Below are 14,954 nucleotides of genomic sequence, written 5' to 3'. Positions count from 1 at the left end.
ACACTTGGCAATGACTTTGTTGATACTCAGCTGCTCTCCAGGAAGCATTATTCTGTAAACAGTGACAATCATTGGTGGCTAAATTAATCCCAGACTATAGATAACAAGCAGGGACAACAGTGGTAGCCCTATTAGTCTGTTTGAGTATCTGCTGCAGCAGCCAAATAAACAAAGCTCCACTTGGGGTCGTCTAACTTGTATGTTCAGTATCTGACCATGGAAGCTAGTACAGTATTTAATAAAGGTACTGGCCAGTCCAGGTTTTGCTCATGCATCACACTGCTTATGTCCCTTATTTCCTGCTTCCCTTCCTCATTGGTTCATGATTTTTTAAATCCACTTTATCTTCACAACAGCCCTGTAAGGTAGATTAGGCTGAGAAAGAGCTTGGCTTAAGGTCACTAGAGCTTCACCATTCCCAGCAAGAATCAGATTTCCTCAACAAATATTGGGGGGGGATGGGGGGAAGGTAGCCATTCTGTTGCAGCAAAAAGGAGTCTTGTGCCATCTTTAAAAGTAAGACTACCAATACCAAGTAAACCTTGTTAATTTTTAAGGCATCACAAGACTTCATGTTTTTTCTTCCACAGTGAGACACTATTTGTGACTCTTCTGTCACATGGGTACTTGAACTGGAATAATTCTCATTGGACACAGTAAAATCTACAAGGCTGAACTATAAGAACTTGGGTCTGGGAAGGCCTAAGGGAATATTCTGGAAGAAGCATCCATTAAAAAACATGTTCATAATACTTATGAAAGACATTGGGTCTGAGGAAGTGAACTTGTCCATGAAAGCTCACATTAAAATACAGCATTTAGTTTTTAAGGTATCTCAATGTTTTGATCTTTTTTTAAAAAAAAAATCTTTTGTTTTTGCTTGATATGCTGGCACAAATTAACATGGCTACCTCTTCTAAAACCACATAAATACTTAAGTCTTTCAATATGGTGTAAAACATTATTTCCTTAGATTTGATGCAATTTACTCTTATTGCATCAATTTTGGTGCCCGGGATTTGAACTTGATTGTCCCCTCAGTTGTGCAGGATTCCAGATAACATGGAAGCCTATGAGCGCAGATCTCTCTTTGCAGACATTTCCTTTTGTGTGTGTAAATCCCACAGGGAGGCTTAGTCAGCACAGAGGCAGCAGGGATGGCATTAGTTGCCATGGCCTCCCTCCTCTCATCACACATTGGTCTAAACTCTAAAACCAAGGTTATGTTTCGTAATAGGGCTTGAAAGTACTTAACTTCCAGGAGGACAGCCCCATTCACAGATACTGGAATATACGAACTCCAGAAGTTGACTCACTATATTCTGGTATCTGTACTAACACTCAAGTATTCTCTATCCTAGTAAAGAGTTAATTTCTATCTCATCCTTATCTAAACCTGGTCCTAGAAATTCTGGTATGGTCTTATTCCGACACTGCAGCTGATCTCCACAAACTCAGAGCAATCTGACTGAAAGTGCACTTGTCATTACACTGTAGGATTGGGGAATGATTCTTGTCAGGAAATGAGTGGTAATCCCATGCACATTTACCACTGAACAAAGGAGGGATTATTTCCGAGTAAATATGCACAGTGCTGCCTGAGACTAGGTTATTAATTCATACTGCTGTCCCCCCCCCCTTTTCAGTAATTCACTAACAAACATACGGGGTGATGATATCACTATAACAAGTGAAATGTAGCCACAGATACTTCCATTTAACATTTACATCTCATAGAAACGAAAACTTGGAGATCCACTGGAGTTTGTCGGATGGTGAAATTCCATACTCAAAATAATTTTGAGATCAGGGGACAATCTGTGCATTAGTAACAATAAATGTGTTTGTTTTGTATGCACAAAGCCCCGGGGTTCAATTCCTGAAATCAACAAGCTGGCCTTGAAAAAAATGTGCCGGAAGCCCCAGAGAGCTGTTGCTAGTGGCGTCAGTAATAGTGGGTGACTCAGAATGGGGCAGCTTCCTATATACTGCTAATATTGGCATATAAACATCTCCTTTGCCCTAAAAGGCTTGTTCCTTTTTCATTATCAGGGACTCTAGGCACCAAAGTATACTGTGTCAACACAGCTAAGGGGATACATGTTTTCAATACAAATATTACCCAAACATCGTGGAAGCAGAAATGGAATAGAAACACAAAATTGCACTGCATACTGGTCTGGGACAACAAAAACTTAGATCAACAAGTGAGACCTGCAACAAAATGTAGCAGTCTGGAATCCTCCTATTCATGAGGAAAGCAACCACACTCCCACCCCATCCCAGTCTGTCAGCATTTTGCAGCCACTCAGCCCACTTACTCTTTGATTAATTCTGTATCCATATTTTATTTATTTTGTCAGTATATGTTAACTTTTTCTACACATTTCCTAACATAATTGGAGAAATCTTTGATGGAAAGTCTCTTGATACAGTGGAAATAGCCTGACATCAAAATACTTTCATTCTGCACTTCCACTGAAGTGATTTGCTGCTTCCTGTAAGTATCCCTAGTCAAAATCATATGACTACCAACAGCTGCTCTGTATGATAACCAGAAAGGGGAACTTTTAAAAAGGAATTGCTACTAGTTGTGCTGTTTCCTTTTTTTAACATATGAAGATTAAAACTGAAATACCAATTTGTCTATATTCACAGCAGCATCACAAGGCATAAGAAGCAGATTCATTCTCCTTCAAACCAGAGCCTTAATCAAATTAACAATAATGGGTAAATTTTCAGCAGCCCCAACCACACATACCTAGAAACCCTACTGAAACTGAATGGAGTGGAGAAGCCAGATCAGGCCATGGCAGCAGCCAGATTTGAACCAAAGCTTTCTGGGTTCAGTCTCGCCATTAACAGGAGTGGACAACTATAACCTTGCATTCCTAAAACATCTGGAGGGCTGGTGCTCTGATATGCTTTTTCAGAACATGACATACATTAAGATAGTAAAACATGCCATAATACATAATGTCTGTGTGACCAAACAGCTTTTTCTCACTCAAGTTCCACACCTATGGTATTTAGAGTTCTTGACTTTGCCTTACTCGTTTGCCACTTATCAAACATCATTTACAGCAGTAACAAACACAACCACTGTGTTGTCACAAAACAAACTCTAAATTCACAACCAAGGTGACATCTTTATATGTTAACAAAAAGTGTGTGGAGGCACAAAAAAGGGCAAAATTTCCAAAGCATTGTCCCTTCATCAAGTGAGAAATTAAAATTAAGCAACATGTGGGTGGGGAGTTTGATGGAAAGAGCTACCTTAGGAGTTTGGTGGCTGCCTCTTGTTCCAGGGTAGGATGGAAGAGTGGTGCTACAGATGAAGAAACTGGCTTTATCTGGTGATACAGTGATGTCAAATTCCATGTAGAGGTGGTCCATATCTTTACTGAGAACTGGAAATTTAGAAATGTTGGTCCTCCATCTTAAACAATATACAGTAGGTCTCCCAGCACAAGAGGCTCCTTGGCTGATGGAAAGCAGAGATCCACCAGGCAGTCTTTCCCATGTCCATAATGACCTTAATATTCAATTATGGATTGAGTAAAGTCTTTGGCAGAATAAAATCCTTTGGTGGGCCCCACTGCTATAGGGTGAAATTAGGTATATGGAAAGCATAAACAAAATCACTGAAAGTTATTACACTCGTTCTCTATGGTAATGCCTATATGTACTATGAACCTGTATAAATACATCTTTATCTAGTAAGGAAATACTGCATAATTAGCAGTATTTTTATAATAACAACCCATTGCTAGATATGTATGTTTGGGTCTGACCTTGGAAATTACAGTGTTGCCTCACTAGACAGTTACCCCACATGACAGGTTTTTTGCTAGACATTGACTTTTTGCGATCGCTATAGCGATTTGCAAAACAGTGATTCCTATGGGGGAATTTAACGACAATGTTTGGTCCCTGCTTCGCAAACCAATTTTCGCTAGACGACATTTTGACAGCTCCCTCCGCACTCGGAAAATGAGTGTTTTCGGGACCTACGCTTCACAAGACAGCTATTTAAACAGCTGATCGGCGGTTCACAAAGTGGCTTTCCTATGGCTGATATTCGCTAGACAACGACGATTCTTCCCCATTGGAATGCATTAAACAGGTTTCAATGCATTCCAACGGGGAAATGCTTTTCGCTAGATGATGATTTTGCTAAACAGTTATTTCAGTGGAACAGATTATCACTGTCTAGCAAGGCACCACTGTAATTTATAGCCTTCACATTAATTCAAGGAAAAAACCACAAGTGATTTATATTGAACTGAAAAGGAACGTTCCTCTGACCTTTTCTTTAAAAATAGAATATCCATCTTTTTGCTTGTTTCTTTGAATTAATAGTTCCTCTGTCAGTGGTAACACAGGCATACATGTGCACTTTAGGCTCTTTTTTGTCAGAACCAATCTGTTCAACCAGCTGTGTTGTTCAAGCATGATTTCATTGCACAAAAATAAAACAGGTAACTAGTTTCTTTTCTCAAGAACAGAAAATATGAAAAATGTACATGTATTTTTTTGTTTGCCACTTTATCCAACTTGCATTAGCTCTTTTGCAAAAAGGATCATTTTCTGAAATGTAATACTCCAAATTAAAAATCGTAAGCCAGTTTAAAAGCCAAAGTTATACATTCAAAATAATGTAAGTTATGATAGATGATCTAAATGGCAGAGCTCTCTAACCTTCTGTGAACAAGCGTTCAGTCTACTGTAACACCGTGTTAAATTAGTTTTATGCTGCAATCCTATGTCCACTTACCTGAAGTAAGACTACTTGAATTTAAGGCTCAGCAAGATGCCTTTGTAAGTGGCTAGACTAATGAGGAACTACTACTGGAAACTACGCTATCATTGGAGGTGCCTGAAAACCGAACACCTCATATCAAAGTATTTATGGCAATTGGTTAAAGAAGGTATATTCATTTTCTAAGTAGAAGTTAATCCTCAAAAGTGAAACAATCTAATACTAAACAATCTCAGCAGACTACTATAAGTTGAACTTCCATAGTCTTGGCAGCAATGCATAAAGGACACATTACAAAATATTAATTGGTTTTATGCAGATTTCTGGAGTGTGCAATTTCATCAAGGTTGGTCAGAAAGCATGCTATGGTATGAAAGAATGAAAGAAAAGACGGGTCTATCATACACCCTGGCAAACATTATATTAACTACTCACAAGTACTCCAAATCAGATGGATGCATCTAGAACTCTAAATTACAAAATTCAGGCAATCTAAATATGGAAACTTGATTATGTATTAAATATATTTTCTCCTTTCCCACTAAAAATAGTGTTCAGTGTTTGTTTCATCTTCACCTAGCAAGGTAAGCACAACATTCCAATTGCCTAGGACAGATAAAATGACAGAGAGGCATAGCAACATTTATAAAAGAGGATCTGAAACCTAAACCATTTTTTTGCATCACAAGATGGAAGAATATTGATGGTAAAAATTCAAAGAGGGAAGGAAAAAAAAACATTGATAGTGAATATTTATGCCCCAAATAAAAATCAAGATAATTTTTTCAAAGAACTACAAAAAGAATTGGCAGATAAAGAATGCAAATATATTTGCTGTGTAGGGGACTTCAATGCAGTGCTAGATAGAAAACTGGACATAAACAGCCAAACGTTAAGAAAAGGAGAAAAATAAAGAAGGACAATACAGTGGTGCCTCGCAGAACGGGCGCCTCGTAGAGCGATGAATTCGCTCTACGAGGCCGTTTTTGTGATCGCAAATGCGATCGCAAAACGGTGCTTGTATAGGCGGGAAATCGCTTACCGACCTTCGCTTTGCGACCCAACAATCAGCTGTTCCGCGGCTTCAAAATGGCCGCCGGAACAGCCAAAAGGGGATGGGGCGCAGCATTTTCGCGCCCTTGGTAAGCAAGGGGAGGGCGCGAAAACGCTGCGCGCAGCCATTTCGGGGCTTCCGGCAGTGTTTTCGCGCCCTCCCCTTGCTTACCAAGGGCGCGAAAACGCTGCACCCCGGCCCCTTTCGGCTGTTCCGGTGGCCATTTTGGACCCGCTGGACAGCTGATTGCAGCCATTTTCGCGCCCTCGTTCTGCGAGGAGAGGGCGCGAAAATGGCTGCCGGCATCGCTGTACGGTAAGTAAACGTGCCGATTGGAACGCATTAAACTATGTTTAATGCGTTTCAATGGCTTTTTTACTTCCGTACAGCGATGTTTCACACAGCGAGGGTTAATCCGGAACGGATTAACCTCGCTGTGTGAGGCACCACTGTATTATCAAAAACCTTCCAGTCTATAGCAGAAGAGTTTCATTTGGTAGGTGCACGGGGAGATACACATATAAAGAGTGGTCGACCAGACCAGATGGGTGGGATATAAATCAAATAAATAAATAAATATAAAAGAGAAAGATTACACATTCTACTCAAATTCGCATAAGACATGGTCTAGAATAGATGCATGCGGGATTCCAATAAGTTGGATAAAAGTGATGAAGACTATAGACATATTACCAAGAACTTTTGCTGATCACAGTCCAGTTATTTTACAACTGAATATACAAAATAAATTATCATTCTGGAGAATGAACACTAGTCTTCTGCAAAATGAAGATTTTAAGAAAGAAATGATGCAAGGAATGTCTTGGTTCTTTGAGGAAAATAAAACCCCAGAGGCACCAATGAGAGTAGTCTGGGATGCAGGAAAAGCAAAGCTAAGAGGGATAGTCATAAAGCATGCAGCAAGAAAAAAAAAGGAAAAAAACACAAAGAATTAGAGAAAAACTATTCCAGTTAGAACAACTGTCAAAACAAAATAGCTTAACTGAAATCAGTACAACATCAAATAAATCTATGGTGGATGTCGGAAATGGCAATGAAGATAAAACAAGTGAAACAAAACTTTTTGAACAAGCAAACAAACCAGGTAGATGGCTTGGCTATAGACTGAGAAAAGAACAAACAAGAAACCAAATTATAAACCTTAAAGACCAGGAAGGAGAGACTAGATGGGAGGAGAAGGAAATTTTAAAAAATGTCAAGGATTTCTATCAAACGCTATACAAAGAACCAGGGAAATCAATAATAAAGCAAAGAGAATATCTGCAGAAGTTTCAGTTAAAGAAATTATCTAAAGAAAATAAAAAGATCTCGCATTCCTCAATAACGATGTGTGAAGTGGGGATGTGTGAAGGATTGCATGGTAAAGTGGGTTCAAAATATAGGACATAATATAGAATTAAGTGCCTGGTCATAAATTTGGGAGTGAAATATTAAAAGGACTAAATCTATAAACCTAAAAGAATATATATACAAAATGTTTTATAGATGGTATGTAACACCAGAGAAATTAACAAAAATGTATAAAAATGTTTCTAATAAGTGCTGGAAATGTGAAAAGAATGTAGGGAGCTTCTATCATATGTGGTGGACATGCAATAAGGCCAAGGAATTTTGGAAAATGATTCATGAAATGATAGAGAAAATTTTAGGGGTTAAAATTGCTTTAACACCGGAAAGCTTCTTACTGAATATATTACCACCTATACTCAGAAAAAAAACAAGACCTACTTGGCCTTACACTTGATAACAGCAGCTAGAATTGTACATATACCAGTAAGGGGAAGATGACAGAGGTCCCGACAAAGAAGGAATTTATTGAGAAGATTTTGGTAAACTAGTAAAAATGGATATTTTGACAGATACACTAAATGACAGACTGGATAATAATAAATGGGAACCTCTTTGTACCTGGATGAAATCTACATCAATTTAAATTAGATTAGATTAGATCAATACTATGTTAGAGAGTACAGTGGTACCTCGACTTAAGAAGTTAATCCGTATTGGGACTGTGTTCTTAAGTCGAAACGTTCTTAAGCAAAGCACCATTTCCCATAGGAATGAATTGAAAACACTTAGCTATCATTAATACATCCAAGACAAAGGGGTAGCAGTATCTATATCTTATTGCTGCATGTTATGACCAGAAAGTAAAAGAGGAAAGAAATGCAATCACTCCAATCTCAGATGTTTCCCATCTGGAAACTTTTGAGTCTTCTTCAGTGACTCTCTGCTGCTAAGAACAGCAAAAGGTGTCCACATTTGCATCAATGTTATTTTAAAGCCAAACTAGATCTGATACCATTCCAGGGGTCTCAAACTCAATTTACCTGGGGGCCGCTGGAGGCAGAGTCTGAGTGAGGCTGGGCCGCATCAGATTTTCCACCAAGCAGATCAAGGAAGCCGTCCAGGAGTTTCCTTAGCCCGGCTGGGGCTCCGAGCAGGAGGAGGAAGGGCGTGCCAGCCCTCGGCACCTGGCCACGACCCCCTCCGGCTTCTTTACCACCACTACCAGCAGCAGGACAAAGAAGCGGAGAAGGGAGGGAGCGCTGGCGACTGCTTAGCCAGGGGGAAGAGGGAACGACATAAAATGTTTTTAAAAAACCTCACGGAATTCACCTTGTCAAAGGAGAAAAGGCCCCACCGGTACCCGCAAAATTAAACAGAATTGAGTCCCCCCCCCCACAGGTGCGTACACACACACAGGTCCGGCAACCTTCCTCTGAGGCGGCGGTGGCAGCTGCTGTTCGCGGCTTGGAGGTGCTCTTCGAGGACAGGCCGGGAGCAACTCTTGACAGCAGAGGACGCATGGGTGCTTCGGGGGGGGGAAGGCAAGGTGGGGACCGCAAACTATCGTCTGGCAGGCCGCAAATGCCCCCCGGGCTGTATGTTTGAGACCCCTGATTTACACGATTAGCAATAGTGTGAGCAGACTTTAAAAAACATAAAGAGCCAACTTGGGTGAGAGATCCAGATCAGAGCGTGGCAAAAATGCTGCATTTCTGACCCATCTGGAAATATCATCTGGAATGCTATTGTCTTGTTAACAGTGGTCTTAAATACAGTGGTGCCTCGCTTAGCGATTGCCTCGTTTAACGATGTATTCGCTTAGCGCTGAGGTTTTAGGAGTGATCTTGTGCTCCGTTTAGCGATGTTTCCAATGAGGGAATTTTGCATAGCGATGTTCGGGACCTTGCTTCACTTAGCAATGACAGTTTAGGTCCCCCTGTTTCGCTTAGCGATGTTTTGACAGCTCTGTTTTCACTATTTTTAAAAGGTGTTAAATTGTTTAAAACGGGTTTAGAGTGCTTGAAATCGTTAGTGCACTTAATAAACCCTTTGTTAACCAAATTTGGCTTCGTTCTGACTCTTTTTGAATTGTTGGTGATTTTTCTTCTCCCACATTGAAATGCATTGAAAAGGTTTCAATGCATTCCAATGGGGGAACCACGTTTCGCTTAGCGATGTTTCCTATGGCGATTTTCGCTTAAGGGCGGCAATCCGTTCCCATTTAATGCATCTCTATGGGAAAATGCATTTCGCTTAACGATGTTTTCCCATAGCGATGAATTTTTTTGAACCAATTAAAATCGTTAAGCAAGGCACCACTACAGGTTTGCTACTAATATGAGAAGCCTTACTTACCTCCCCCCCCCCCCCGTAACACCAGATCATGGATTCCTCGTCCATGTATTTATTTGTTTGGAACTTAAAACATGGCCCTTCGGCTTCTCTGCAAGTACACACACTTCACAGCATAGTTCTCAGCAAACAGTCCTCCTCAGGTATTCTTTCTCTTCCCTCAATCAACATAAGATTTACTTCCTTCTGCCAATGCCAAATCCAGCCACTCCAATTACAAGGACATTAGTCTTCAGAATCCCTAATAGGTAAAAACGATTCCACATAAGTTAATGAAAGGATTTTCACTCCATGAAAGGTTAAAGGCTTTCATGGAGATTTTGAGAATGCAGTGGTCTAATAAAATATTACTGAGCTTTTCTGGATCACATCAACTTTTTTTTTTTTTTTTGGCTGCTTACGAAGACCTCCCCCATTACCATTATTGGAGGGAAAAAGATTTATGCCACCATGTGTTTTTGCAGAAAAAATGAATTCTGTCTCCAGAATTCCACAAAGACAAGATTTTAAGGCATTGCCTATGAAGAAAGGTGGCAGACAAGCCTTCTCAGGGACTGGACCTAAGTAACTAGGGCCCAACTTGCCATAGTACACCACCCTTTTCCCTCCAGCTTTACAAAAGCTGGTAACAGCAACAATTAAAGCTTTTCCTCATGACCTCAAACACCATTTACAAAAGCATGTTTGTTCCTCCAGAGACAAGTTCCTTCACTGTCACTGATTCCATGTACAGTACAGTACCAGGAATTTACACACACACCCTCAATACATCCACATACATTTGGACTTGGCAGAAACAAAAGACTAGGTGCAACATTCTCATGATCTGGGTATTATCCTTCCACTGTCTTCCTTCTCCTGGAAAGGTCGCGCACCCCCTCGCCCGGGTACAGTATGACTTTCTGGGTGTTTTGGAATCCAATTCGAATCACACCAACCATGAGCCTATTGGCTGGGGCGCAGGGACTCTGAGGCCTCATAAATGGCTTGGACTACAACTCCCATCGGAGATGCTGGCCGGCGCAGATGGGGCTTATAGTCTAATAAAGCATTATCTTGACACTAGTTGTACCCACTGGTAAAGGAGCACTTTCCACTGAACGCAAAAGGGTCTTGTTTCTGAGTAAACACGTACAGCACATGACTGGACTAATGCCGGCCGAGAGGGAACGACGCGACGTGCAGGGTTTTGGGTTCTGGTTTCCTCTTATCTCGCCACCGCCTCCTTCTTCGCGGGGAACTCTGCCCTAAAGCAAGGACTGCGGTGGCCAGCCAGGAGGAAACTCAACAGAAGGGCTCCTCCGCCACACCTAACTAGATTAACACCCTCGGCTTCGTGGTCACAAACACGATATAACCACCCCGCCCCTGCATTTTATTAAGCCTTCTGCGACGCCCAGTCGTCCGCGATCCGTCGGTTCAGCTTTCCTTTTAAGCCGACGTCTCTTCCACGGCTGCAAAAGCAGGAATGCGCCTGCGCCGAGCCATTCTCCTTCCGCCTTCGTACCGCCCGCCATATCTCTATGATCCCCCCGGCTTCGAGTCTATGAACCAGCGGAAGGTTCCCTCGCGTGTCTACGACTGGGCATGCTCCAAACCTTCTAACCCCCCCTCTCTCTTTGCGACCCCCGCCCCTTCGTTACCTCACGATCTTTCTGTCACGCATGCGCATGTTTACCAAAAAAAAACCCGCCGGGGCATGGGAGTTTGATAAGAGAAAAGACGAGAGGAGGGAGCGAGGTTGCCGGGTGAACAGGGATACGTCATTGTTTTATTGATCTCCCCATGGTTCGATTGATGGAGCGGTCGGCCCGCTCCTGGGGCTCCAGAGAAACAGACAGGGAGTAGAAAGCGGCTGTTTTTGGGGAGGGGGGAGAGAGAGAGAGAGGCACGCGGGGGCCTCGCGAGCGCGCGCACACACACAGACGTTTCACGTCGGGAGAGGACGTTGCCTCTGCCTTTGAGGGGGCGGTGCTTTGGAGGAAGCCCCGCCCCACACTGTGCAGCCGCCGTCACCTCCTCCTCCTCCTCCTGCTGCTGCTGCTGCTGTGGGGCTAATCAGCGGCCGAAGGGCTCCGGGCGCCTCAGCCGCGGTTGGTTTGGCTGGTCGGCCTGGAGGAGCGAGGGGGGGCGGCGGCGGCGAGGAAGAGCCCCCCACGTCCGTCCGTCCGTCCGCCCGCCCGGCCATGAACCTGCACCAAGTGCTGACGGGGGCTGTCAACCCCGGGGACAACTGCTTCTCCGTGGGGAACGTCGGCGGGCATCCCTTCACGGTGAGTCTTCCCGCCGGCTCCTCGCCCGCCTGCGCTCTCCTCCCCTCAGCCTTGGGCCCTCTCCCCGGTGTCTCGCCCGCCTCCCGCGCCCTTTGGGGTCTCGTCCTTCTCGCCTCCCGGTGGCTCTGTATCTCTCTTCCCCCCCCCTCGGCCGTGCCTCAGTGTCGGCGGGCGGGCGGGCGGTCAGAGCTCTGGCGTCAGGGCTGGGCGAGGCAGGGATCTGCCTGGAGGTGGAGGTGGAGCGGGCGGAGCAGGTGCCTTCTTGCCCCCGTCCGTTCGCCAGCGGAACGCTCGTTGATGATTCTGGAAGCGGGGCGTGCAGGAGGAGGTCGGGCCCCGGTCCCGGCCTCCGAGGGAAAAAAGCAGGCGTTGTTTTGAAGTTTTCCGCCCAGGCTGCTTCGCTTCCTCCTCTTCCCGTCTTCGTTTACTACTGCCGCGGATGCCTTCTGTGTTGCCATAAAACACCCATAAACTGATGGTCGGCCCCGGACCTTCGTTTAATGTCAGAGAAGGGGAGGACCCTGGTGCTCAAGCTTCAGTTTCCTAAATCTTAGAATGGCAGAGCTGGCAGGGACCTCGTGGGTCATCCAGTCCCCAGCAGGGCACTGTCAGGAGGGCTCCGTGGGGAATTGAACTCTCAGCCGAAAACCCTGAGCTATCCAGCAGTTACAGTAATCCTAGAAAGGTTTCCTTTACATGCCCCGAGGCATCCCCCCCTTTTTTTAATTGTGTGTCTCCTGTGACAATACTTATTTTAGGCCTGACCACTCAAAACATTTTCAGTTCTGGCCTGCATATCAAGAGAGATGAAGGACCGTATTTGTTTATTTGCTTTATCACCTGCTGCTACCTCAAGGGTATAATAGGACTCCACCACTCAAGGGAAACACTTGGCTCTTCCTTTCTCTCCTACTTGTTTCTAAGGCTGACTGGCTAGGCTATTATTCCAGGTACAGCTGTGCTCATGAAGTAAGACGAAGTGCATGAAAGTCAGGTTCATGTGATTTCTTGCAGTATAGCGCTTATACAATCAGTTCTCAAAATATTCCATTGTTGTGCAGTTGTTCTGACAAAGTATATGATTCATAGGGCAACCAAGACAAAAGATCAACCTGGAAACAGCTTTGGGGAATATAATTTACTGAGATACGATTTCTGTTAAATAAAATGAACTTTCAAGCTTGCCTAGAGAATTCCCAAATAATTCTTTACGCCTTTGATAGCAAGGTGTCCATTTCACTGCAATACATGAACCCCAGCATTTTGTTAATCCAGTATGACATAATGTGCAAGAAAACTAGTGTGTGCCTTCTAATTTGCAGTATATCTTTCACAGATATAGGTGTGAAGTTGCCTGTTTTTCTCCACACTCACAAAGAATTGTGGTGGTGCAAAAACTCCCATTTTCCTAAGCTCTCTGTTCTACTTTAAGACTATCAAATCTTTAAATATACCCAGCATCTCTCCTCACAATTTTTTTTTTAAGATTTAACCTGAAGAATAGTTGTAGTGAATTCAAATGATTGCACATTATTTTATGGTATTTAAATTTTTCCTGGTGAGCATTTTATGGCTTTTTCCTCTGATGGATTAACATGACTAATAATAATAATCCTGGGACTGTGCAACTTGCATACAGTCACACAGGCTGGCTCTTTTGGGGTACATGAGGGAACTGAACTCCCAGCCTCTGACTCCACTGCTGGAAACTTAACTCATTCCAACCAGCCAACGTGAATATGTGCATGTTTTAATTGACTTGCAGAATTGGCATCATATTTAAATTTATCTGCACCAGAGTCAATATTCCATAAGGATATTATGAGGTTTATGCAAAAGAACAAGTAAGAGCGCTTTTTAATGACTGTGTTATCTACTCACAATTATAGCAAAGGGGCTAAAAAGGAACATGTTGTTTTGTGAATTTTGCCTACTTAAGACCCTCAACGTAATAAAATTTGAGATAATAATTAGCAATAAATATATGTATGTTGAGAAGTTCAACTCTCTTGGGTCTATGCTATGAAAGGATGGAAGATACTGTCCTTTTAGGTTTTGTAGGACTGCACCCCCCATCATCCCAACTTGGGCTATACAGTGGTGCCTTGCTTAATGATTGCTTCGTACAACGAAAAATTCACTTAACGATGGCTTTTTCGGAGTGATCTTGTGCTTCACTTAACGATTTTCCCTATGGGCGATTTTCGCTTAACGATTTCGGGACCATGCTTCACTTAACGATGACAGTTTTAGGTCCCCTTGTTTCGCTTAACGTTTTTTTTTACAGCCCCGTTTTTGCTATTTTTAAAATATTCTAAAATGTTTAAAAATGTTTACAATGCTTGGAATCGTTAGTGCACCTAATAAAACCTTCGTTAATTTGGCTTTGTTCTGAGTCTTTTTGATTTTTTTGTGAATTTTTTCCCCCATTGAAATAGGCTTCAATGCATTTCAATGGGTTTCGCTTAACGTTTTTTCCTATGGGGATTTTCGTTTAAGGATGGTAATCCGTTCCAATTGGAACGGATTATCCGGTTTTCAATGCATCTCTATGGGAAATGGTGTTTCACTTAACGATGTTTTCACATAGCGATTTTTTTTGGAACCAATTAAAATCGTTAAGCGAGGCACCACTACTGTATTGTACAGTATAGGAATGATGGGAATTGCATGCAACAATGTCTGAAAGACCACACATTTCCTAGACCTGCTGTACAGGGAAATTTCAGCATACAGTGGTGCCCCGTATAGCGAGGTTAATCCGTTCCGGATTAACCTTCGCTATGCGAAAACATCGCTGTACGGGGCAGGAAAAGCCTATTGGAACGCATTAAACTTAGTTTAATGCGTTCCAATAGGCGCCAAAACTTACCCCTCCAGCGATGTTTTCGCGGTCTGGCGGCCATTTTGGAGCCGCCGATCAGCTGATCGGCGGCTCCAAAATGGCTGCCGGATGACCCGAAATGGCCCCCGTCAGTGTTTTCGCGCCCTCCCCTTGCTTACCGAGGTCGCGAAAACGCTGCGGGGGAGGCATTTCGGGTCGTCCGCAGCCATTTTAATGGCCGCGGATGACCCGAAATGGCCCCCCGCAGCGTTTTCGCGACCTCGGTAAGCAAGGGGAGGGCGCGAAAACACTGACGGGGGCCATTTCGGGTCATCCGGCGGCCATTGGGCTCCAAAGCGAGTGCGGCGATTGGGGCAG

At 43.3% G+C, this 14,954-nt stretch overlaps 1 protein-coding gene across 5 annotated transcripts in view; it reads left to right on the top strand.

The window, feature by feature from the left end:
• Positions 1-11,464: 11,464 nt before the first annotated feature.
• The window catches only part of DMXL1 (Dmx like 1), a 108,996-nt gene continuing 105,506 nt past the window's right edge, over positions 11,465-14,954 (top strand). For 4 of the 5 annotated variants that reach the window (XM_078386240.1, XM_072992428.2, XM_020780063.3 and 1 more), the window contains exon 1: positions 11,529-11,752. In XM_078386240.1, the coding sequence (XP_078242366.1) occupies positions 11,666-11,752 (87 nt within the window). In that variant the 5' untranslated portion in view covers positions 11,529-11,665. Of the gene's footprint in view, positions 11,753-14,954 lie in introns of all 5 variants that reach the window. The other variant, XM_020780062.3, reaches the window with a different exon arrangement.

The sequence above is a fragment of the Pogona vitticeps genome, chromosome 2 (genome assembly GCF_051106095.1).
Source record: "Pogona vitticeps strain Pit_001003342236 chromosome 2, PviZW2.1, whole genome shotgun sequence".
In the NCBI taxonomy this organism is placed as follows: Eukaryota; Metazoa; Chordata; class Lepidosauria; order Squamata; family Agamidae; genus Pogona; species Pogona vitticeps.
The sequence above is the reverse complement of the archived record's forward strand: the minus strand, read 5'-3'. Positions and strand labels throughout refer to the sequence as shown.